The sequence below is a fragment of the Panthera tigris genome, chromosome D2 (genome assembly GCF_018350195.1).
Source record: "Panthera tigris isolate Pti1 chromosome D2, P.tigris_Pti1_mat1.1, whole genome shotgun sequence".
NCBI classification, from domain to species: Eukaryota; Metazoa; Chordata; class Mammalia; order Carnivora; family Felidae; genus Panthera; species Panthera tigris.
In genome coordinates this window covers 31,602,963-31,626,752 of record NC_056670.1, presented here as the reverse complement: position 1 = coordinate 31,626,752, position 23,790 = coordinate 31,602,963, and the positions used below count along the sequence as shown (strand labels likewise).

General features: G+C 56.0%; 1 protein-coding gene across 1 annotated transcript in view; it reads right to left on the bottom strand.

Annotated features, from left to right (window-relative positions):
- Positions 1-20,542, bottom strand: part of CDH23 (cadherin related 23) — a 365,372-nt gene extending 344,830 nt beyond the window's left edge. Inside the window, 2 exon segments of the mRNA XM_042960117.1 lie at positions 12,971-13,048; positions 20,476-20,542. Of these exon segments, the coding sequence (XP_042816051.1) occupies positions 12,971-13,048; positions 20,476-20,542 (145 nt within the window).
- Positions 20,543-23,790: the final 3,248 nt, after the last annotated feature.

The window sequence follows — 23,790 nt, the reverse complement described above, 5'->3', positions numbered from 1 at the left end:
TGGGTGCGGACTGTGAGGACAGCAGATTCGGTGGCTTCAGAAGCCACCCGTGCCCCCCTCCCCACCTCCTTCTCTGCTCAGGCCCTAAAACACCTGCCCCTTCCACCAGATCAAAGCCCCTTGGGCAGGACTCCCTCAAAGCAGGTGGTAGTGGGGGGCACCTGAGGAGGGAAGCAGGTCCCTTCTCCTTAATTGACTGTAAATTGCTCTAGAGCTTTTAATGGAGGCCGTCAGGAGTAATTACCTCGGCTGCCGTGCGGCCACTCTGTGTAAACACCGAAGGCGGGGCTGGGGGCACTGGGAATCTGCATCTCGGCTCTCCTGCGCCTCCCACCTGGGCCCCTCTCAGTTCCCACATCCGTGGCCCCCGAGGAGGAGCCACAGCTGAGGTGTGGAGAGCACAGGTGACGTCCCAGGCAGGGGCCCTGCAACGCAGGCAGGCGGGTGAGGGGCGGTTCTGGGGAGCCCAGCTCCACGTCCACGGGCAGCTGCCCCTGGGGCTGCAGGTCCGGCAGGCCAGACTCAGGAGCCAATTCCAGGGGCTGGGAAGCAACATGGTGAGGGTGGCGGTCTCACAGTGGGGTTTCCAGACCGGCAGCACAATCACCTAAGAATATGTGTAAGATGCAAACTCTCGGGTCCCATCCCCACCGACGCGTAGAATCAGAAACTCAGAGATGTGGCCGGCAATCATGTGCTAACAAGCCCTTCAGGGGGTTCTGAATTGCTGGGGAAAGGGAAAGGACGCCAGGAGAGGCCTGCTCTGCTCAGTGTACAAGATGGGGAAACTGAGGCCCGAAGAGCTGAGGGCGTTTACATAAGATCACACAGCTGAAAATGGAGCCAAGTGCACCCCGGGGTGGAGGGTGGGGCAGTGGTCAGACCATCGGCTTCAAAACTTAGCACTGACATTTCAAGGTAGGGTACTAACTTTTCCTCATCTGTGAAGAGGGGACAGCAGTGGTCCCACTGGGTAGTCCAGGGGGTCAGATGCCAAGGAACCTGGCACAGGCTCATCCAAGCACTGCCATCGTACTCTGAGACCCGTGATGGGACAGGGCACAGGGAAGGGCGAGATCTGAGATATGGATCGTGTTACAAATAATAGAACGCCAGCACTCACCCTTAGCCCCGCCCAGGGCACTGACTACTCACTGTTATTGTGCACCCCTGCTGTAGGGGAGTCCCTGCCACCTGAGCTCTCCTGTCCCTGAGCTGTGCCATGTGTCTCCCTTCCGGTTCCTCTGGGCAGCTGCCCCTCAGAAAAGGCTTTCCTGATCTAAGGCTGTCGAAGCCTAGGGATGAATGTGCTCTTGTCCCGGGACAGATGCGGAAGTCATTACACATAGGAGGAGTCCCATCCGTGGCCATTCCCCATGCCAGGCTCCAAAGGGGACACCAAGAAAGGAAGGCCATCACTGTCTGGCTACTGCATCTTCCAGGCGACTTCACCTAACAAGGCTCTAAGATGTGGTCCTTGCTCTCAAAGAGTTCTCAACTTGGTCTATTCCCTGGCTCCAGCCCAGAATACTGAGTTACTGCAGGGCTGGCTGATTAGGACCAATACCCAGGGTGACCAGAGTTGACCTGAGTGGCCGGGACGCCACAAGGGGCTTTGCGCTCCCCGGCCTCGTGCCCTCGTGTGTCAACGCTGAGCAAGGCTGAGCCCACGAGGACACCTCCCCAGTGGTGCACTGAGTCCCCGAACCAAAGACCCACTTTGATCTGCCAGGGAATCTGCCAACCTGCGGAGGTGGTACCCCCGGCAGTGAGGCTGGACTGCCCCCCGGGGGTGACAACCTACCAGACATCAAGGAGATCTGTCTGCAGGCTCCAATGCACTCGCCTCCACTCTACCGGGCCCGTGTGAGGAGCCTGGAGCCAGAGGCCACACGGGGACCCAGCAGGCGGGCACCCATGCCGTCACCCCACACCCTGGGGCAGCACGTGATGGACAAGGTGGGAGGGACAATGACCTGCTTGCAAAGAGGGCGAGCAGGGTGCCTGGGCCCCGCTGGCACCACTCGCCAAGGGAGCGGAGACAAACACCACCTCCCTGCCCGTCAGGGTGAGTTATCCCCAACATAGGGTTTCTCTAGAGAGCTCATAAAGCAGCTGATGCGGCGAAGCAGGTCTACACTCAATAATCCCTCCATCTCACTCCAGTCGGACGCCGGCATATTCATCGTGAATTATCCTTTCCGAAGGCCAAATCAATCCTAGGAAGCGCCGAGGCCCCTGCTGCTGCCCTGCTGCAGGGAAGGAGGTCTGCGTGCAGCGCTGTGACACCGGGGGTGGGGACAGGGAGGCGGACCAGGCACGCCCTCTCCCTCGCCCCAGGGCAGGGGGCCCCAAGGGATGGGGGACCCCTGCATCCACCGGGATACGCAGGCAGGGTGGGGAAGTGAAAGAGCGGCCAGAGAGGGTGAGTGAGGAGCCCACAGCAGCCGTGGGGATGGCAGAGTGTCCTCTTCGCCTACTCTCATCCACTCACCCACGGAGGGTCAAGTGTCGCTGACGGAGGGAGAAGGACCTAGGTTTGAGTGCAGCTCTGCAACTCTTTTTCAAATATTTATTTTGAGGGAGAGAGGGCGAGAGAGAATGTGCACGTGCGTGCTTGCGCACGAGCGAGCGAGCAGGGGAGGGGCAGAGAGAGGGACGGAGAGAGAAAATCCCGAGCAGTCTCCGTGCTGTCAGCGCAGAGCCCCGACGCTGGGCTTAATCTCACGAGGGGGGGCGGGATCACGACCTGAGCGGAAATCAAGAGTGAGACGCTTAACCGGCTGAGCCACCCGGGCGCACAAACCCGGCTCTTTAACTTAATGACCATGAGCCTTGGGCAGGTGACAACCTAAGCCTCGGGTTCCTCGTGTGTCAAATGGGCTTAATGACCATCGCCTTTATGGGGTGCTGTGAGGACTAAATGAGCAAGGCCTGCAAAACGTTTGTGCAGCAAAGACAGGAGGGTGACCAGGAGGGAGAAGGTGGGCAAAGTGTGTCCTGAGTCAGAGGGCTGGCCACAGGAGCTAGGGTCTCCGGAATCACTCGGGGGCAGGCCTCTGTCTGCAGGCCCGGGCAGCTGTCAGAAGAAGTCAGGCTGACGCCAGGAGCTGGGCAGACCGGCATGAATAGAGGGCAACAGTAGGAGGCAGACATCCCATCAGCAGGAGGGTGGCACTCACGGCCTGAGTCGAAACCAAGAGTCAGACGCTTAACTGACGGAGCCACCCAGGTGCCCCTCTTCCCCAGTCATTTTTTAGCAATAGACCCAACTCTGTGTCGTGTGCCCGGCAAGGATTAGCATCTGTTGAGTAATGCCAGGAAGAGAGGCCTGGACCGGGAAACTGACTCGCCTAAGCTCATTTGAATGCACGAGCAGAGCCCGCCCGGGACCCAGGCTCCGGCCCCGGTCCTAGGCCTGCTTGCCCAGACCGAGCCATGCCGGCCACTCTCCTCTCCCTGAAGCCGTTGTACCTTCACCCTATGTGGACCCTTAGCCACTGAGACCTGTTCCTGGGTGACAGACTGAGGAAAGGCCCACATAATCCTGAGAGGTAGCACAGTGGGGGATCAAGCGTGGACGTGGGACGGTGAACTCTTAGGGTGCAAATCCTGACTTGGTTGTGGGAGCCTGGGTAGCTTGCCTGACCTCCCTGAGTCTATACCTTGGGGGTCATGATAGGACAAACTTCCCATCACTGCTGCAAGGATTCAGTGAGACCACGCAGGTGACCTAACTAGTTAAGACACAAGTACTAAATATTATTCTTTCTATTTTAACCACAACGACCTATTTCTGCTGTCCAAGAAACAACACAAACTGCTTTTTCCACGGCTGGTCAGCCTATTCTAACGCCTCCTGAAATGCCTCTCCTCTGGCTTCAGCCTCTTAAAACCCTTACCGCCACTTTTACTATAAGGCCTTCTCTGTCCCTGAGTCCAGAATGAATTCTTTCCCACTCTGAGCGTTGGCAGCATCTGTAGCCCCTGCCTCCCGCTTGCCTGGGGCGGACCAGGCACTGGTCGTCGGCCCCCTCCTCCACTCCAAATGGGGGCTCCTTCAAAGCAATGACCCACACACAGAATCCCAAAGTTGTGGTTAAGTACACAGGCTTGGGGTCAGGCAAGTTCAAGCCCAATTTCCAGCCTAGATAGGCTGTGTGATCCTGTGTGGGATGCTTATCCTTCACTAGCCCCTGCCCCCTCATCTGTAAGATGGGGTTACACAGCCCACCTTCTGGGGTTGCTATAAGGATTCGATGAGTCACATGTATGAAGAGCTTATCTGGACACAGCGTAGTAAAAGACAGTTGCCATTTCGCCAGCTATCTTGAATGTGCATGTCCCTACCCTACCCCCTAGCACAGCCCGGTACAGGTGCCCAGTGCAGGCCATTAACAGCCTGCCCACACGACAGGTGGGCACATCATCATTATCATTAGTGTTATTACGGCAACATCCAAACCACCCAGCCCACCCCACCTATGTGTTGTGGCACAGTCCGTCCGTAGCTGCCATGGGCCCCAGATGTGACCAGGCAGGGGTCTCGCCGGAGTGGCTGCAGATCACAAGGTTCCCCACAAGGGCACACCCTTGGAGGGCCTAGGCTGCCCTGGAGAAAGACAGAGAGGAGGCAAGGCCACAGAAGCAGCCAGCCCCTTCCAGAGATCCTGTGATCATCCCCGGCTCCTAGAAGGAATAGTAAAATCCCTGCTCTGAGGTCACCAAGAACCCAGGGCCCTGGGCTCCTCGGTCCCAGGATCTGATCATCTGGACAGACAGTGGGTCACCTCCTTCCCTCCGAAATCTCACACCACACCCTCCTCCAATGGCAGCAGCCCCAGGGAGCCTCTGGACCACCTCACATTCCCTCCTGAAGCACCCTACCCCAGACCGAGACAGCTGTGAGGCCCCTGCAGCCCCTTCTCCAAACCTCAAGTCCCAGCTCACATCCTCACCAACCTGGGAGGGTGCCCCTTCGTCCCCAGGCCCGCGGGGGCCAGGTACCTGCAGGGCAGAGCCCCCCGGAGCCCCTTGTGCAGCCCATGTGTGGAATCAGCACAGGCTTCCGGCTGGAACCCAACAGTAATTCTCTGGGGCCCTTGGGCAAGCTCCCCACCTTAGGCCTCAGTTTCCCCAACCGGAAAGGGGGAGTGTTTGACTAAGACAGCGGCCATCGAGCTGCCCTGCAGGAGGCCCTAGTTGTTCATCACAGGCCTTCAGAGGTCCTTTGGGCGTGGGGGTAAAAGTGAAGGTGAGGAATACGGGCTGTTACGGCTCCCCACTGTCTACCTGTGGCCCTAACTTCACCCACAGATAATTATTTGCCCTCAGCATTTATTCTCATCTAACACGCTGTGTATTTTCTGTGCTGTTATGAGCTACCGGGCTCCGCTGCCTCCACGCGGGTGGTTGGCACAAAGGCCCACACCACCCTCTGAGCACACGCTCCACTGATGTCTGGGAGCCCCTCACTGGCCTCCCCACGTCACCCCGCTGAGGCTTTGCCTCCAGCCCTTGCCAGGGAACTGCTCTGGGGGACCATGACCCCCTCTCCTGCATGTCAGTCCGAAGGAACCCTTTGGTTAAGAGAAAAAAAAAACATTCTCACTCGGTGATGTCTTCATCGTCTCCTGAGACGGGAGTTCTTCCCTTTACAGAAAGGGGGAGGGGCACAGGACCAGGGACAGCTCCCTCCAGGACCCTAGGTACAGAGAATGGGCCCAGGGAAGGCCAAAACACCTCCCAGATTCCCCTCTTACCCAGGCCTGTCCACGGCTGCTCCGGGGCCCCATGCCCGGAGCTCTGGCCCTCCCTGACCGGCTGCTGCCCGCATTCACACCAGCCCTCCCGCATCGGCTCCCTGCCTGGTAGGGGACTCCCTACCAAGCGCTCGCAGGCTCCCCGCTCCTCCGTCTACTGAGACGGCTAACGTGGGGTCGGCCCACCTGGAAACTGTTCTCCCCGGGTCCAGACGGAACAGCTGGGCACTGATGGAGTTTGCAGGAAAATTAATCAGCGCCGACTGGCCGCGGTGCCAGGCGCTGCCTGGGCCCGATCCATCCTAATGAATCCCGAGCTCCCGCCTTAATGACTCCAGACAAGACTAATTTAGTTGCGCAGGTGATTAGCGTGGGCATTAGCACCTGAATTGTGACTCAGGATGCTTTTGGCGGTAGTGAGGGGTCTGCCGGGGGCGGGGGCTGGGGGCTGGGGGCTGGGGGCTGGGGGCAGGGGGCTGGGGGCTGGGGGGGAGGCGGCTCCCCGGGCACTGACCTTGGCGACATATGGAGGGTCCAGGAGCCGAGGGGAGGGGGCTCAACAAGACATCCAGCATCCACGGGCCCTCCTGCTTGCGTTCGCCCCCCTATACTCGTTCAGTGTCTGCTGAGACTCCGTCTGTAGGGGGCGCTGTGCTTGGCGCAGAGCACGTGCAGACTCAGCTTGCCCAGCTATGAAATGGAGACGGTGACGCCTCCCGGAGACTCACTGTGAGGTCTGTAGGAGGCCAGGCATTGAGAACCCTTCACAGAGGCCCTGGCAGGAGGCTGGCAGTCAATAAATGCTCGTTCATATTACCACTCTACAATCTTCTATTATACATAAATGCTAAAATGCTAATTAATTGGAATGTCGATATTAATAAAAGGAGTGAGCAAAAATGAGCAGCTGCTGAGGAGTTACACACCCACAACCCGGCTAGAACTCGCTCAGAGCTTTCACAGGGGCGAATACAAAGCAGAGGGAGGGTGGGGGCCTCAGAGCAGGGGACATCTGAGCTACGCCTTGAAAGATGAGTAGGAATTCACCAGGCAGGAAGGGGAAAGAGCTTTCCCTGCCGAGGGACCAGCATGGCAAAGGTGTGGGGAGACAGAGGTGAGGTATTGGGGGTGTTGAGAGGGTCCCCATGACTAGAGATCAGGGTGTGAGTGGCAGGTGACAGGCCGTGATGAAGAGTTCTCCCTCCTCCCTCTAGGCACCTGGGAGGCTCTGGGCTGGCAGTGTCTAGAACTGGGATGGAAGGAAGGACGTTGGTGCCCAGCCCCAAGGGACACTGTCCCCCTCCAGGGGCTCAGGAGCCAAGGCAGGTGGACTAGATGTCCTCCGCCCCTCACAGAGCCCCTCGGTCAGCTTGGTGTCTCCACACCAGACCTCCCGCTGCTGCTCCTGTGTCTCCCTGCGGGTCCCTAGCAAACACACCATATGCAGCCCCGGCAGGCAGCTGGGGTGATCAAAACACGACCCCTGGCACGGCGTGGGCCTCGTCATTCACAAGCACAGGCACGTACGGTGTCCGTGCCATCTGGGGCACGTGCTCTCCCGGGCCCACTTCCTGGGCAGCCATCCCCGTCATCACCGACAGCTCGCTCCTGACACCCTCGGGAGCGGAGCGCCCGGCCTGAGACCGCAGGAAGGAGGGTGCGCAGGCACGGAGCCAGTGGGAACATTCCCCACGTGCCCATACGCTCCAGACCTCACTCCTTCCCCAAGGCACAAGCCAGGGCCGGAGCTGGGCCCTGGGGACACAAAGATGGTCCAGGCCACCTGGGCGCATTCACAGTGCGACAGGGGAGGCAGATGAGAACTGAGCCACACTAGCACTGTGACAGGGACCAACAGAGAGGAAAGAAAGCAAAGGAAGCAGCACTTGAACCCTGCCTGGAGAAACCCAGGAAGGTCACACGGGGGAGGCAGCCATCAGAACGGACTTGACCGACCAGCGGAGGCTCACCACCTTCCAGGCAGCAGGAGCGGCCAGTGCAAGGCTGAGGCGGGAACCCGCCTCTCACGCTCGCGGAACCGCAGGGAGGCCAGTGTGGCTGGAGGGGAGCAAGCGTGGGGGAGCGGAGGAGACGAGGTCTGACGCGTAGCCAGACAGCCGACAGCCTTCGTGCCACTCTCATTGCAAGTGGGGTGGGGGACTTGAGCACACCTCATGACAGGCTCTGTCTCAGGACCCCTGACCGCTCGGCTGCGGGGGTGAGAGAAGGCTTCAGCGGGGTGAGGGGGCAGGGAGACCACTGCGACCATCAGGAAGCTGCTCGAGAATCCAGGCCTGCACCGCGGTGGCGGGAGCAGAAGGGGCGAGAAGCGAGAAGATTCTGGAAAGCTTTTGAAGATGGCGCCAGCAGGATTTGCCGATGAATCGGAAGTGAGGTGAGGGAGAAAGGGAAGAGACAGGGACGACCCCGAGTTTTTGGCCTGGGCAACTGGTGTTTGAGGCAGGTGGTGCAGCTACAACTGAGCCGGGCAAGGCTGCAGGGCCTGGGGGAAGGGCAGGAGTCCAGCCTGGATGCACAGAGGCTGAGAGCCCTGCAGACACCCAAGTAGAAATGCTGAGCACAGAGGCGGACACACAAGTCTGGAACGTTCTCCGCAAGGAGGCCCGGGAAGGAGGTAGCAGCCTCCGACTCGTCAGCACCCGACAGGACCTGAAGCCGCGAGACCAGAGTTGGTGGCCACGGGGCTAGAACACGGGGAAGGCACACAGGAGCTGGGCCTGGGGCCCTGCAACACTCAGGGGTGTGGGAGGTGTGGAGAAGCCGGCCAAGGGAGCTGAGAAGGCACAGCCAGAGAGCCAATGCCCTGGAAGAGAAAAAGACCGACTGCCAGAAGGCCACAGGTCTGAGAATTAAGGACTGGCTTCAGCCACCGGGAGGTCGTCAGTGACCTTGACGTGGGCCATACTGGTGAGTGTCTGGAGTGGATTCGGGACGTCACCTGGAGACAGCACCCAGGAAGTGTCCCTCCCTCGGATGCCGGTGCCACGCGGTCATTCACTGTTGACAGCCAAGGCCACGGTGTGGGCGATGCCACCAGCCCGACCGGGCACCGAGTCCTTGATCTGCCCTTGCTCTGCCCCTCCCTGGCCAGCTCAGCTGCCAGTGATGGACGTTCGTGTCTGGAGTAAGACACACAGGGACAAGGGGGCCCTGAATGTTACCAGGCAGGGCTCCATAATGACTTCATTTTGCTCCTGTCTTCTCCGGCTGGGAGACGGTCCTCAAAGAGAACATCAGGCAGAGGGAATTGGAACCAGAGATGGGTGAGGAGATAGAGTGACACGACGCGTAGCCTCCGCAAGGGATCTGGGGCGGCTGGGCTGTGCCCTCCCCCTCTGCTCCCCAGCACATGGCTGCTGGCCCGCCGGCCGAAACCGAGGCGACGGCATAAAGAATGGAAAGGCTCGGAAGGTGTGGGGTGAATCTAAGACCCAATCTCTAGCTCAGGAGAGAACATTTGCAGAAACCACACACTAACAGCCCGCGGCCAACTCTACCTCCGGAATCTTAAGAGGAATTTGGAAAACACATTAGTTAACACACTTTGTACCCTACCTTGAGCAGTCAACAAACGTAGTTTTTTATGATTGTATATATTATACATATACAGTATATCATATATTATTATTATCATTATTCTGTAAGGCTCCAGTGGTCTGAATTAGGCTCAATGGGTGGGAGAGTTCCAGGGACAGATTTCATATTCCTATTAGGAAGGATTTTTCATTCCCAGAACCGTCCCGTAGCACGAAAACGAACTGTCTTCCGGGATCATGAGCTCCCCACCGTCGGGCATTGAGCAGAAGCCAGATAATCAGCACCCAAGCTGGAAGTTGGTCTGCCCACAGCTCTGACCTCCTGCCACTTTCAGACTGGCTTGGGCTCTGCCTCCAGCCATCGATAGTGACCATCCCTAGACCCAGCTCCTCTGGGCACCTGTCTCTCCCCTCCACAGCCCATGGCGGGCAGGACAGCTCAACCAGTCATCTCCAGGCCGCACACAGGCTCCCCGTTCACTAACAAACCATTCCAGGCATGGAATCCAGAGAGGGGTCCATTCCGTCCCCATTTTACAGGCTGGAACACTGAGGTTCAGAAAGCAAAGGGCCAGTGAGAACCAAGCCTCCAAGCCAAGTCTCTAGGCCACCCCATTCCACATGGCAAGCAAAGGGCCAGCCCCTTGGACAAACTGTTTCAACCCTCACCCTTGCCCCGGCCTCTGCTGGTCTGAGGCCTGCACCCCGCCACATCCATGTGAGTCCACACCAACCTCTGAATGGCCCAGGGCCACACAGGTGACAGCACACAGTGGACACCTCCAGGCCTGTTATCTGAGGGCCTGGCTATATACTGGGCCGGCAGGGCCGCCCAAGATGGGCCCAATGCCCTCTCATTGGTGAGATAGGAGGTAAGGCCCAGAGAGGGGCAGTGCTGTGCCCAAGGCCACACAGTGAAGAACAAAAACTAAGTTCATGACTTTCAGGCCAGAGTTTGCTGTCCCATGCCGATGCAACACGAAGGGGGGAAGCCAGGAAGGTGTGGGCCAACTCAGCACCAGCCCCTGCCCGGAGAGACGAACAGAGCTGTCTTCAGCTCACTGAGCCCTCTCTCGTTCCTAAGGTCCCCTAGAGCCAGGGATCGATCCCCACGGCACCAGATCGACGGCCCTGCTGTGACTGCCAAGCGCAGGCTTAATGGGGCCATGTCCTAGGAGTTGCTCCCGGAAGCCGATCGATGCTTAGCATTTGCAGAACGCGTTTGCGGAACCAGAGCCAAAAGTAACTAGAGCAGGGCCTGCGGGAGGGCTCGCTGGGAGTGGGGGCATCCAGCCTGGGGCTTATCACCATCAGCACTGGCCAAGCAATACCCACTCCACCCCACCACGTTCCCTGCACCACAGGCCTCTGAGAACGCCACACTCGGGGCTGAGCAGGGTCACAGATAGGGTGACGCAGCCAGCACCGCTCACCTGAGGGTGGCCTTCACCTCTCCCCGCCAGCAGCCCCGTCAGTTAACGGCTGGCCACGCCTCTGCCTCAATGGTCCCCCCTGTCCCAGATATAGTCCCTCCACCACAGAGCAATCCCTGGGAGGCTGAGGTTAGCACAGACACTTCTAGGGGCGCCTGGGTGGCTCAGTCGGTTGAGCGTCCGACTTCGGCTCAGGTCACGATCTTGAGGTTCTTGAGTTCGAGCCCCATGTCGGGCTCTGTGCTGACAGCTCGGAGCCTGGCGCCTGCTTCAGATTCTGCATCTCCCTCTCTCTCTGCCCCTCCCCTGCTTTCTCTCTCTCTCTCTCTCTCTCTCTCAAAAATAAATAAACATTAAAAAAATGTTAAAAAATAAAAAGAACTGACTTGTAAAAACCAGCTGTAGGAAACAGTATGTGAAGGAACAGAAAGGGAGTCTTTTGGGACTCTGCTCAAGGGCCACCACCACCCCAAAACCTCTCTGGCTTCCGCCTGCCTCTGCTCTGTCCCCAGAAGAACACACCTTCCTCTTTCAAGGCCCCACTGGAACTTAACCGGACATCCAACCCGGCCCCCATCACCCCAACATCGACTTCTTTATCCTTCTGTCGGATTCCTCTCTGGGTGCACGGCAGTTAGGCCTGGCACAGAGGGTGCACCCCTCTATAGCTGATGGACTGATGGGTGAACCGGGAGAGCCTCTACTGATGACAAAGGCTGCTAACGTTCATTCATTTCTCGAACCACATATACTAGGCAGCTACTCTCCTACCTCCACACCAGCCCCATGCGAGGCCTGGGTTTGGGGAGAACCCCCAGATGAATCCAGAAGCCCACGCACATGGCCTGAAGCTCAGCAGCATCCCCGGGAGACTTCTAGGTTCCCTCTCCGCCACCCCGCCCCCTCCCACCAGGAGTTGATCTAAGCCTGAGGAAGAGGCAGACAGAGAGGCGGGCAGCCTCCTTCTCGGAGGAGCCTTTAAGCACCTACACCCACAAATCCAGCCTTGCAACGCTGATCCAAGGGAGGCTGTGAATCACCAAAGGAGTTGCAACTTTCCCCAGGGCCCCCCCCTACCCCATGGGTCCTAGAAAGGAGCAATTGGACTGTGGGGACAATCCCCACAACAGTCAGAAACACCTGCTATACTCCGCAGCCACCTGCAAAAAAGCTTCCACCAGGAAGGATGGAAGGAAAGGTCTCTCCAGGGGTTGCCGTCCTGGTCGCACACACAGCAGGGGAGAGGCCGGGGCCTGCTGAGGCTCCCTTCGTCAAGCAGAGATGTCTATGAAGAATTTTGCATCTTCTCTATCACATATCTACCTTTGGTTTTACGTAAGAGAGTGTTTAAAATGACCTCTGCGTTAAATGCCTTCCCACCCCTCCCCTCTCTCCATGCCATCTTGCTTCATTTCCAAGGACAAGCGACGCTCCGGAAAGAAGCACCACACCGGCCCTGAGCCCCGCCCGCAGACCCACGGAGGAGGCAGATCTGAGTTTAAGAAGCCCCAGATGATGGGCATTTTCCCTAAGATGACACGGACAAGAATGAGGACAAGGGAGGGAGTGTGGGGGGAGGCAGGAGGGGCCTCTCACAGGAATGAGGGTCTTCCCATCAGTGCAGCTGCACTTCCCGAGAACCTTCTGGTCCCCGGAGCCGAGCAAAGGCCACAGGGCTATGTGTGCACATCTCCAGCCACAGGCATAGAGGCCAGGCCCTCAGGAAGGGGATCATGAGGACAGAGCTGGGTAATGAGGTGACTCAAGCTGGGGTGTGAGGGATGTTTGTGATCACCTCCAAAATAGGTAATTGTTCCCCTAATGACAAAAACAGGCAGACTCATTGCGGAAAACTTGGTGATCACGGAAAAGTGCAAAAGGCTACAAAACAAACTCTGTGACAGTTGCCAACTTCAAGTTTTCCCAAAGAAGAGGAACAAGCCATCTTGTAGGACAGAAGTGGAAGAAGTCACGCATCTTGGGCTCAATGTGATAACTCCTTGGGCACTTAGACCCCCCCCCATGTGGGAAGGGACAGCCCTGGGAAGGACTGAGCGCCCCATCCCCAAGGAGAGGCCATACACACCCCCATGAGGGACAGAAGAGGTTCCAATAATTGGTAGAAGATGGCCTCAATCTCTAAGATCACCTTCGCTCGTGAGAAGGGAAGCCCACCCTATGCCACCCGGCATGCCCACCAGCCCTTGTGCCAACTCACCCACGGGCGTGTCCTCGCTGATGAGCAGGTACGTGTCAAAGAAGTGGTTGGTGAAGAAGGGCAGTCGGTTCACCTGGCCTGGAAGTCAGAGGACAAGAGTGTCAGTCAAGGACCTTATGCCACAGCTTCTGCAGGGAGACACAGAGTAGGGGCTGCAGAGGGCACTGAGCTTGTGTCCAGTGCCATGGCCACCTTCCCAGGACCTCAGCGAGTCACTGTCCTGCTTCTGGGTAAATGGGGAATAATGCCAGTAGGGAGGTCGTATGGTGAGAGAGGCCACCAGCCCCACATGGCTAATGAGTCCTGGGACATGATGAAGCATAAAATACACACAGGATTTCAAAGGCTTTATATGAAAACATGGGTGTAAAATATCTCATTAACCTTTTATATTGAACATGGGTTGAAATGAAAATATTGTGGATATATTGGGTTAAACTTATTATTAAAATGTGTTTCTTGGGGCGCCTGGGTGGCTCAGTCGGTTGGGCGTCCGACTTCGGCTCAGGTCATGATCTCACGGTCCGTGAGTTTGAGCCCAGCGTCGGGCTCTGTGCTGACAGCTCAGAGCCTGGCGCCTGCTTCGGATTCTGTGTCTCCTCTCTCTGCCCCTCCCCTGCTCATGCTCTGTCTCTCTCTCTCAAAAATAAATAAAAACATTAAAAAAAATTTTAAATAAAATGTGTTTCTTTTCTAATGCGGCTTCTAGAAAATTCCAACTCACACATGTGGCTCACGTTGTACTCCCACCAGGCAGCCTGGCTGTAGATGACATGTGAGCACACCAAGGACCAGGGCTATCCTCCTCGATGGCTACCAGCCTGGTGCTCAGAGAAGAGCGAGGACTCAGGAGCCCCAGGAGGTATTTGTCGTGTGAAGGAACGTGAGCCGACCCCATAGGATGAATGACAACAATGCCATGTATAGAACCTTTCTCCATGCCAGCCACTACATCCCCTCCACCAATCTTCATGGTACAGCAGGGGCTATCATATCCCCATCTTACTGCTGAGGAAAACGAGGCCTGTGGGGAATAAGCAGTAACTTGCCCAGGGTCACACAGCTAGTAAGTGGCACAGGCCTTAGGAGACCCCTGGGTGGTTGACCTTCTATCACTCTGTGATGGCCTTGGGACAAGAGCCAGGTTTGGAAGGAGTTGAGGAAGTAGTGGCATGGGCTGAGGAATTTAGTGATTCCAAAGAGCCCCCCAAACCACAAGCTCCCCACACAAGGCCTCCCCAAGGCTGGCTTTACCTATCCCCTGAACCTCCTCTTAACAGCCTTCAGTAGTGCAGTATAATAAAAAATATATTTGGAGGTGCCTGGGTGGCTCAACCAGTTAAGCATCTGACTTCAGCTCAGGTCATGATCTCATGGTTTGTGAGTTTGAGCCCTGTTTCAGGCTCTGTGCTGACAGCTCAGAGCCTGGAGCTTGCTTTGGATTCTGTGTCTCCCTCTCTCTCTCTGCTCTTCCCCTGCTCATGCTCTGTCTCTCTCCCTCTCTCTCTCAAAAATAAACATTAAGGGGCGCCTGGGTGGCTCAGTCGGTTAAGCGGCCGACTTCAGCTCAGGTCATGATCTCGCAGTCCGTGGGTTCGAGCCCTGCGTCGGGCTCTGTGCTGACAGCACAGAGCCTGGAGCCTGTTTCAGATTCTGTGTCCCCCTCTCTCTGACCCACCCCTGTTCATGCTCTGTCTCTCCCTGTCTCAAAAATAAATAAAATGTTAAAAAATTAAAAAAAAATAAACATTAAAAAAAATTTTATATATATATATCTTTGCCCCAGTTCCTGACACAGAGCTCCAAAACTCCTTAGAATTTCCAGAGAGAGAGGAGTATCGTTTATAAGGAGCCCCTTTTGAGCACAGCTGAGTTTATGCTAGTGAGGGGACTTGGTTGGGGGTGGGGAGCCTCTAGGCAGCCCCAGGATGGGGCTGGTGGGCAGAAAGACCAACTCATTAGTGGGGGGATCTTTTAGTCCCATCCAGACCTCTGGGGAGGGGAGGGAGCTGGAGATTGAAGAGATCTGATGAGTGCTCAGGAAGTGAACATATCCATGTGCTGGGAGGGTGGCGCACCTGGAGAGGACACGGAAGCTCCACTCTCACCCCATTCCATCTGGCTGCCCCGGAGCTGTACTCTTTATGTTAACCCAGGAAATGGAAGTAAACTGCCTCCCTGAGTCTTGTGAGTCATTCTAGCTGATAAAACCTGAGGAAGGGGGTCATAGGAAGCCCTGATTTATGGCCGGTAGGTGAGATATATGGGTGGCCTAGGACTCGTGACTGGCCCGTGACATGGGGGCGGTCTTGTGCGCCCGAGCCCTTAAATGTGTATAATTTGACACTAACTCCAAATAGTGTCAGACTGAATTTCATTAAATATTTGGACACCCAGTTGGTGTCCAGAGAATTGGTTGTTGGTATGGAAAACACCCGAGAAGTAGGCAAGTAAGGGCTCTTCCCTTTCTGCCCCTGCCAACCAGGGGGTAGGTAGCTGGTCTGTCTCGCACAGGGCTGATGTCGTGCAGCCATAAGCAGCCCCTGCTGGGTCCTTCGGGGACGTCCTTCTTTTCCCCATTTCCACTGAGCTGGGGCTGTCTCAGGGCTGGTGCCAGGCTAGAGAATGGAGGCCAGCTCCCAGGAAGTGAGAAGGCTGGAGTCGAGGAGGAGCACTTCCCCCTCCCGCCTGAGATGCTCCTAGTGGGGAGTGGGCTCAAGTTTCTTCTTAGACATCCTTCAAGTTTCATCTTAGACATCCCTTCTTCCAGGAAGCCCTCCTTGATCACCATTACTACAAACGTGCACCCACACACACTCCTCCATCCTCTCATATCAGGAATCCAGAACCCCTCTCACACATAGCAGCCTCAGAAAGAGGCCAATGGTCAAGGGCCTTGCCTTTGTTTGGAACTTCCCTGTGCTTCTTTCCAGCCACACGATCCTCCCATGCCTCAGTTTACTCAGGTGTAAAATGGCAGTAACAAGACTTACTTCAGGGCAGCCCTAAGGATTAAGTGAGATTACATACATAAAGTGCTTAGCGCCATGCCCCAGCACACAGCAAGCACTGGATAAATGGTAACTACTATTAATATTGGTATTAATAATGGAGCCACCTGCTCAGCCAGAGAGGGATGCTTCTGACCAAGAAGAGCCTTGGGCTCCAGTATGGGAAGCGGGCTGAACCCGGGTGAAGGCTCCGGGGTGGGCTTGGGCTGCTGGGGGAGGGAAACCAGCCAGGAAAAAACCCCGCGTGCAGCAGCATTGTTCATTTTAAATTTTCTTTTACAGGACCTGCCGATAATCACCTGCTGAGTGCTCTGCACTGGCAGCCGGCAGGGCCCCAGGGGCAGATGTCTCCTGCCACCTACCAAGCAGGGCCTGGGTCCTCAGAACAGTCCTGCTGCCCCCAGAGACCCCGTGGCCCTGGGCTGCCAGTGCGGTCCCTGGGCACCAGGAGGGGGCTGACGGGGCAGGGGTGGGGAAAGGGCACACGGACAGGTTATTCGTTCTCTTAAAAACCACTCTCAAGGCACAAAGGCTCTGTGTGAGACCTCCAGCCCAGCTGGTCCGTGAGTGGATGTACAAGCGTGGGGGACAAGGGGGAGTCCCTACTTCCCGTGCCCCACACACCCCTTCCCCGTGAGTCCGAATCCACTGTTGGCTCCGCCCCGGTGGCTTCCTCCCACCTCTGCCAGCCACGCCTACTGATTGTTCCCCACACAGTAGATGGAGGAGTCCGCCAGCTTTAAGTATTTCAAACACAAAAATAAACTCAAAATGGATAAAGGACCTGAATGTGCGACAGGAAACCATCGAAACCCGAGAGGAGAAAGCCGGAAAAGACCTCTCTGACCTCAGCCGCAGCAATTTCTTACTCGACACATCTCCAAAGGCAAGGGAATTAAAAGCAAAAATGAACTATTGGGACCTCATCAAGATAAAAACCTTCTGCACCGCAAAGGAGACAATCAACAAAACTAAAAGGCAACCGACGGAATGGGAAAAATATTTGCAAATGACATATCGGACAAAGGGCTAGCATCCAAAAATCTATAAAGAACTCACCAAACTCCACACCCGGAAAACAACCCAGTGAAGAAATGGGCAGAAGACATGAATAGACACTTTTCCAAAGAAGACATCCAGATGGCCAACCAACACATGAACAAATGCTCAATGTCACTCCTCATCAGGGAAATACAAATCAAAACCACACTGAGACAGCACCTCACGTCAGTCAGAGTGGCTAAAGTGAACAAATCAGGAGACTATAGATGCTGGCGAGGATGTGGAGAAACGGGAACCCTCTTGTACTGTTGGTAGGAATGCAGACTGATACAGCTGCTCTGGAAAACAGTGTGGAGGTTCCTCAAAAAATTAAAAATAGGTCTACCCTATGACCCAGCAGTAGCACTGCTAGGAATTTACCCAAGCGATACAGGAGTGCCGATGCACAGGGGCACTTGTACCCCAATGTTTGTAGCAGCACTCTCAACAATAGCCAAACTATGGAAAGAGCCTAAATGTCCATCAACTGATGAATGGATAAAGAAATGGTGGTTTATATACACAATGGAATACTACGTGGCAATAAGAAAGAATGAAATATGGCCTTTTGTGGCAACATGGATGGAACTGGCGAGTGTTATGCTAAGTGAAATAAGTTATACAGAGAAAGACGAATATCATATGTTTTCACTCCTCTGTGGATCCTGAGAAACTTAACAGAAGACCATGGGGGAGGGGAAGGAAAAACAAAGTTAGAGAGGGAGGGAGCCAAACCATAAGAGACTCTTAAAGACTGAGAACAAACTGAGGGTTGATGGGGGGTGGGAGGGAGTGGAGGGTGGGTGATGGGTATTGACGAGGGCAGCTGTTGTATGGTGTTGTATGGAAACCAATTTGACAATAAATTTCATGATAAAAAAAAAAAACAACACCGCACAGCATCTAGCTTCTTACCACTGCAGGCCTGAGGGGAGAAGGGAGTGGGGAGGCTCACAGAAAACACGCCATGCGAGCTGCTGGCCTCCACCTCCTGCCCCCCAGCAAGCCCACAGATGAAGAACACGTTGAGGCCAGAGGGAAGAAGGGGGAACAAGCTTCGGCAGAGAGAAGATGACAGGCTGACAAGAGGGTCTGACATCTGTGAGCCTGACCCATCTCTGACTACCCAGGATGGGAGGAGAGAGATCCACTGGGGCTGTGGGTCAGATGAAAACAAAGTGGGGAGAAGTGATGCGGGAGGGTCTGCGGGAATGAGAGGAGGGTGAGGGGTCAGGGGCAGGTGTCAGAAGGGCAGGGTGGAAGACGGTGTCCTTCAGTCCCTAAGGTCAGCCATGGCCTCACCATGCCAGAGGAACAACACTGGCCACTTCAGACAGGCACCAGGAAGGGAGGACCATACCCGGCAATGAGAGAAAGGGACCCTCATATACGTGCAAAGCAGACTAGTCCCCAGATGGGCTGGTTTTGCCACAGAGCTGCTGTGTGGCCCCAGGCAACTTGCTTAACTTTTCTGTTTCCTGTGCCCCATTTTCCTTCACCCAGAGAAAGATACAGCTCATAATAAAAGAGCTAACGCTTTATTTTAGCACCTAATACGTGCCAGGCGCTATTCTAAGTGCTTGACATGTGCATTAACTCGTCTGATCATTCTGACAACTGAAGGAGGAGAGTCCTATTGTCCTTTGACTTTAGAGATAAGAAAGCTGAAGGACAGAGAGACTAAGACACTTGCCCAAGGGAAGCGGTTGGAGAAGTGGGGCGGGAACCCAGGAGTCCTGGCTCTGTGCTACTCCCTTGTGCCCACTTGAGATGCACAAACCGTCTTCCACCCAGAGAGCTCAAGAGGAAACTATCCTCTGCTGAGGATACAGCCGAGCTCTTAGCACCTGTTTTATTTTTACAGACAGTGCAAGCCCGGGAGGGGCAGGCAGCAAGGGGGAGAGAGAGAATCCCAAGCAGGCTCCGCACTGTCAGCACAGAGCCCAACGCAGGGCTCAAACTCAGAAATGATGAGATCATGACCTGAACTGAAATCAAGAGTCAGACCCTTAACCGACTGAGCCACCAGGTGCCCCGATGTATTTCTTCTTAACAGCGGGGGAAGGGCATGAGTGTCCAAGGTCATAGAGCCGGCTGAGGAGAGTGTCCTGACTCCCCCACCATCCAGCAAAGCCAGAGGGTCAGAGCTGATCTCATGTGCCCCCACTGAGGTCTTCTGCAATGGCCGTGGGAGCAGTGACCCTGACTGAGGCTCAGCCACGCCCTGCTTGGCATGACCTCGGGCCAGTAACATCTCCAGGTGTCAGTTTCTCTGCAAAGGAGGTCAAGACTCGAGAGAGGGTCTGAGAGCGCCTCCAGCTCTCCCCTGAGAGTCCGTGAAACTGCGCCGTAATCCCGGGCTGCCTGGATGGAAGTGAGCTCCCCATCACAGAGGCATTCCAGCAGAGATCCTTCCAAACACAGTGGCCAGGAGAGGGGAGCTTCAAGGGACTCTCGGGCAGCCAGGGGGAGGCTGGCTTCCTCCAGCGACTCCCTAGCTCCCTGGAGTGACAGAAGGAGCTGGCCTCACTCAGGAATATGTTTGCCCGTGTCACCAGGCAGGCCGGGCCCACAGCTCTTCCCCGGGGACACGCTGGCCCCAGGGGACACCATGCCAGCCGTGCCTGCAGTCCTAACCTTCCTTCAGCGCAGTCCAGAGCTGTTTTGCTCCTTGCCACCAGCTGTCCAGGAGCCAAGGGACAGGCAAATGCCCAGGTCTTTCCCGGCCTCCTCCGAGGCCACCAGAGCTGACGCTGATCTGGCCGCTGGGGAAGGAGGGCCGGTCCTCCCTGCCAGGGGAAAGGGCACCTCACCACCACGATTCGCTCAAGCTGTTCCTCCCGGGATTCCCTTCCTCCTGTTCCCCTACGCTAAAACTACTTCTCAGTCTTCAAAGCCCCGATTAAATGTTCCCTCTGGCTGAGTCCCTCCTGTCCCCACAGGCCCAATCTTTTCTTCTGATGGGCTTCTCCAGAGCCATGTCCGTCTTCTTACCACTATATTCACCTGCCTTCTAGGTAGTAAATCCTAGCTGTGGCTTCCTCCCCCACCAGGCTCGGGGCTCCCTGAGCACGAGTCACTGCCCCATACCCCAGAACTGGGCACAGTAGACACAGCCTCACACAGTAGGTACTCAAAAGACAGCTCTGAAACCGAAGAGCACTGCAGCCACTCCCTGCATCCCAGAAGGGGTTCACGGTCACAGATGCCTCCTTCCCCTGGAGCTCACCTGTTTCTCAAGGCTCCTCCCCTTCCCTCCCGGGGAGGCTGGTATTTTCAGTCCTGTGAGTGCTGTGGAAGCGACCGAGGCCCAGAGAGGGAAGTGTGTGTGCAATCACACACACAGCAAGGCGAGGTCTGTGGGCCCAGAGCAGCCGCGCCCCCCCCCCAGCCCCCTCCCAGTGCACAAACCCCACGCTGGCGGTGGCAGGAAGGGCAGAGGATTGGACTTACCCAGGCATCCGGAGATCAGCACAAACAGCCAGGCCACGAGGCAGCCGGTGGCAACGTGGCACCTCATGTCTCCTGGGGACACAAGGAAGGAGAGGTGAGAAGCCTGCCCTCCGAGCCCCTCCTACACTTCCCCACCCCTGCAGCTCCGGGGAGAATTGGCCTGGGAAGAAGGGAGGGAATCAACTCACGTGGTGGGGAGCTGGGTGTGGGAAAGAAGAGAGGGTCTGCATCGCTTGGTTTCGTATCGTCCAGGGCTGGGTATAGCTCAGCGGCCTGGGGGTGGGGGCAGGGGCAACGGTGTGTCTGCCCTCATGGGGCTGGCTACACAGCCGAGCGAGCGAGAGAGTGAGCGAGGCTAAGCAGTAGGCACAGGAATGCGTGACCGAGGCATTCTGGGCCCCTTGCAGGGAGGGGCCGTTGCCTACATCCTCCAGGATGGCAGCCCCAGGAGTGATGGGGCTTGGGTAGCCTGGGGACAGGGATAGGAGATAGGTGCTGAGCGGGCAGTCAGGGGTCTAAGACCGGGCTTGGCAGGCCCAACACCCTGGATCCCCCCAGCCTAAGTGCCCAATGGGCATGTCTTTTCCCACTTTTCCTACCCACCCTACTATCTCATAATCTGGGATATGAAAGGTGGCGGCAGTCAGCAGTGCCCAGAGTGGCACAGAGAGGGGAGGTAACTGCACAGCGTTCCACAGCAAGTCTGTAGAACACTGAGGCCAAATTTCTAGGGGCTCAGAGCACAGCTCCAGCGAGATCTGGAGCCCAGCCCCCAGCGGCTCAGCGAGGCGAGATCCCACCTCAAAGGGTGTCGGGGAGGGTGACTGCACCTCGCACCATAGCAGTGGCCCTGTTGCAGCAGGGCCACGGTCCTCTGGTTCCTTCTCAGCCCTGCAGCGGTTCACGGACAGGCCTCCCGGAGACCAGCAGAGGCACCAGGAGGGGCCCACGCTCCTCAGCTGGGGTTGCCACGGCCCTCTCAAATGCTAGCCCTGTTCGTACAGGGACACAGCCCACACGCCTCCACATCCCCGCAGGGCCTAGCCAAGGGCCTGCACATCATCCTGCAGTTCAACAGCTTGCTCAGAGACTCCCGGCTAGCGAGCACCAGGCTCAGCATCTGGACCTAAGTTGACCGGCCGCCTCCCTCGTGGATGAGAGGCCAGGAAAGCCACGGGGAGGTGAAGGGAACGGAAGGGAAGGGATCTCTGGAGAGACTTCCACATGTCTGCAAGATCCAGGGGCGAGAGATTCCAAAAGAGCCACAAGCTCAGATCCCTGAATTCCAGACCCGGAGTGGCCCTTGTCAGCCCAGGCCCCGAGTGGCCTGTGACACAACCCCACCGGGGTTCCTGCCACATACAACATGCAACGGCCTGTGACGCCCTTTGGTTTCCCTTCTAACATTTGTTTCCCTGATGTCCTGATTACTAGGCATGAAACGGTAATTTGCAGAATAAACAATCCTAAAATGTATTTAAATAATAAAAGACAGACCCCCCCCCCCATTCATATATTCCTATATTTCCACCCCCTTGAGCTTTGGAATGTTAACAGCATCACAGGGATGCAAATTGATATGCTCCAGGGACCAGGCCAGGAACAGAAATGAGGGAGACACCGGGTGGGTGGGGATGATGGCCACTCAGAGGCCAGAGGCTCTGTCCAAGAGGGGCAGCCGCTGACGTGTTCCAGCCAAGAGGGATGTGGGCCCAGCGTGGCCAGGGCTTCTGATTTCTCTCAATGAAAAGCCGACAATTGGGCTTTTTCTATGAATTCAGTGTTTTAAACGTTGGCAAATAATTCAACTTGTAGGAGCCAAACAGGACGTGTCTGATGGCCAGAGTGGGTGGGTTGGGCTGGGCACGCATCCTACCGGGCCCTTCCCTGCACCCAAGCAAATCCGTTCGCATTACACACACGTATGGAGCGGTGCGGCTGTGTTTATCTTTAGAGTGATGGAGCTGCCTCTACACAAAAGAAACTTGCTCTTCTCACATCATGATATTTCACGGATGACCCTCCACGTCAACACTGCTATATCTGCGCCCTTCTTTTTAGGAGCTAAATCATAGTTCAGAGCACGGGTGTCTGCAAGAGAGACAAGCATCCCCTACTGTTGGGCATTTGGGTGTTCCCAGGTTCCCACCACCACGGGTAATGCCACGATGGGCCTCCCTCTGAAAATAATCGTGTCGGGACCTTGGTTGCTCTTGAACTTGGCTCTCCAGCTGCGGCATTACTGGGTAGATTAGATACAACCCCGGCCATGTATGTAAACCTTTATTAGACATCGCCATATTACCTTCTGGAAAGGTTGTGGCAATTCCCGCTCCCTCCGGCAGCGTATGAGAGGGCCTCTGTGCCCACCTGGAAGTGATCCCTCTTTTAAATGGCTGCCAATCGGATGCATGAAAAATGGTATGGCATTGTTGCTTTAATTTGCATTTCCCTAACTACTAGCGAGGTTGAGCAGGATGCCTTTTTCTAAACGTTCAAACCACTTTCCATCTGTTATCCTGCATTGCCGTAGCATATCCTACAAAGAAGCTAGCCAGCATTGCTGGCATTATCCCTGATTTACAAGTGGAGAAACCGAGGCACAGAGCAATTAAGTGACAATCTGACATCTCCTAGTGAGTGAGTGTTTTTTTCAAAAAAATCTCCAGCCCTCTGCCTTCCCAAACCAGATGTTATAAGAATTAAACAACATCTGCCCAGAACATCATCCACAAATAGCTGGGGAGTGTAGCCATTCTGCAAGGTGTTGCACGAAGTTTGCAGCGGAAGGAAGGAAGGAAGAAGGAAGGAAGAAAATAAACACTTACGAGGGCAACCCCCACAGACCAGGGATTTTCAGAGGTGTTGTTTTATTCAGTCCTCTGAAGTGTCCCCATAACGTATCGTCCCCATTTTTCAGATGAGGGAATCAAGGCCCAGAGAGGTCACTCCAGCACTGGAACTGATTCCATCACGCCACGCTGCTGCCCGCCATTCCCCACACACCGCCCGCCCCCATTTCCTAACAGATAAAAGGGAAGGCACGGCCCCTCCCTCGGGAGTACAATACACAATAGACACAGGATGAACGTCTGCAAAGAAGTGCACACTTGTGCACAACACACCCACACGTGCAAAACGCATCATTTCCACGACGCTGGCTCGGGCTCCAACACTGCCAGGCACACTGTCCCCAGCCTGTCTCTTTAAACATCTGCTTCCCCTCCGGAGGCAGTCACATTGCCTTGGCGCCTCTCTTCTGTGGGTTACGGGCAGCCAAACACAGCCCTGATTCTGCAGGATCGGGGGCGGGGG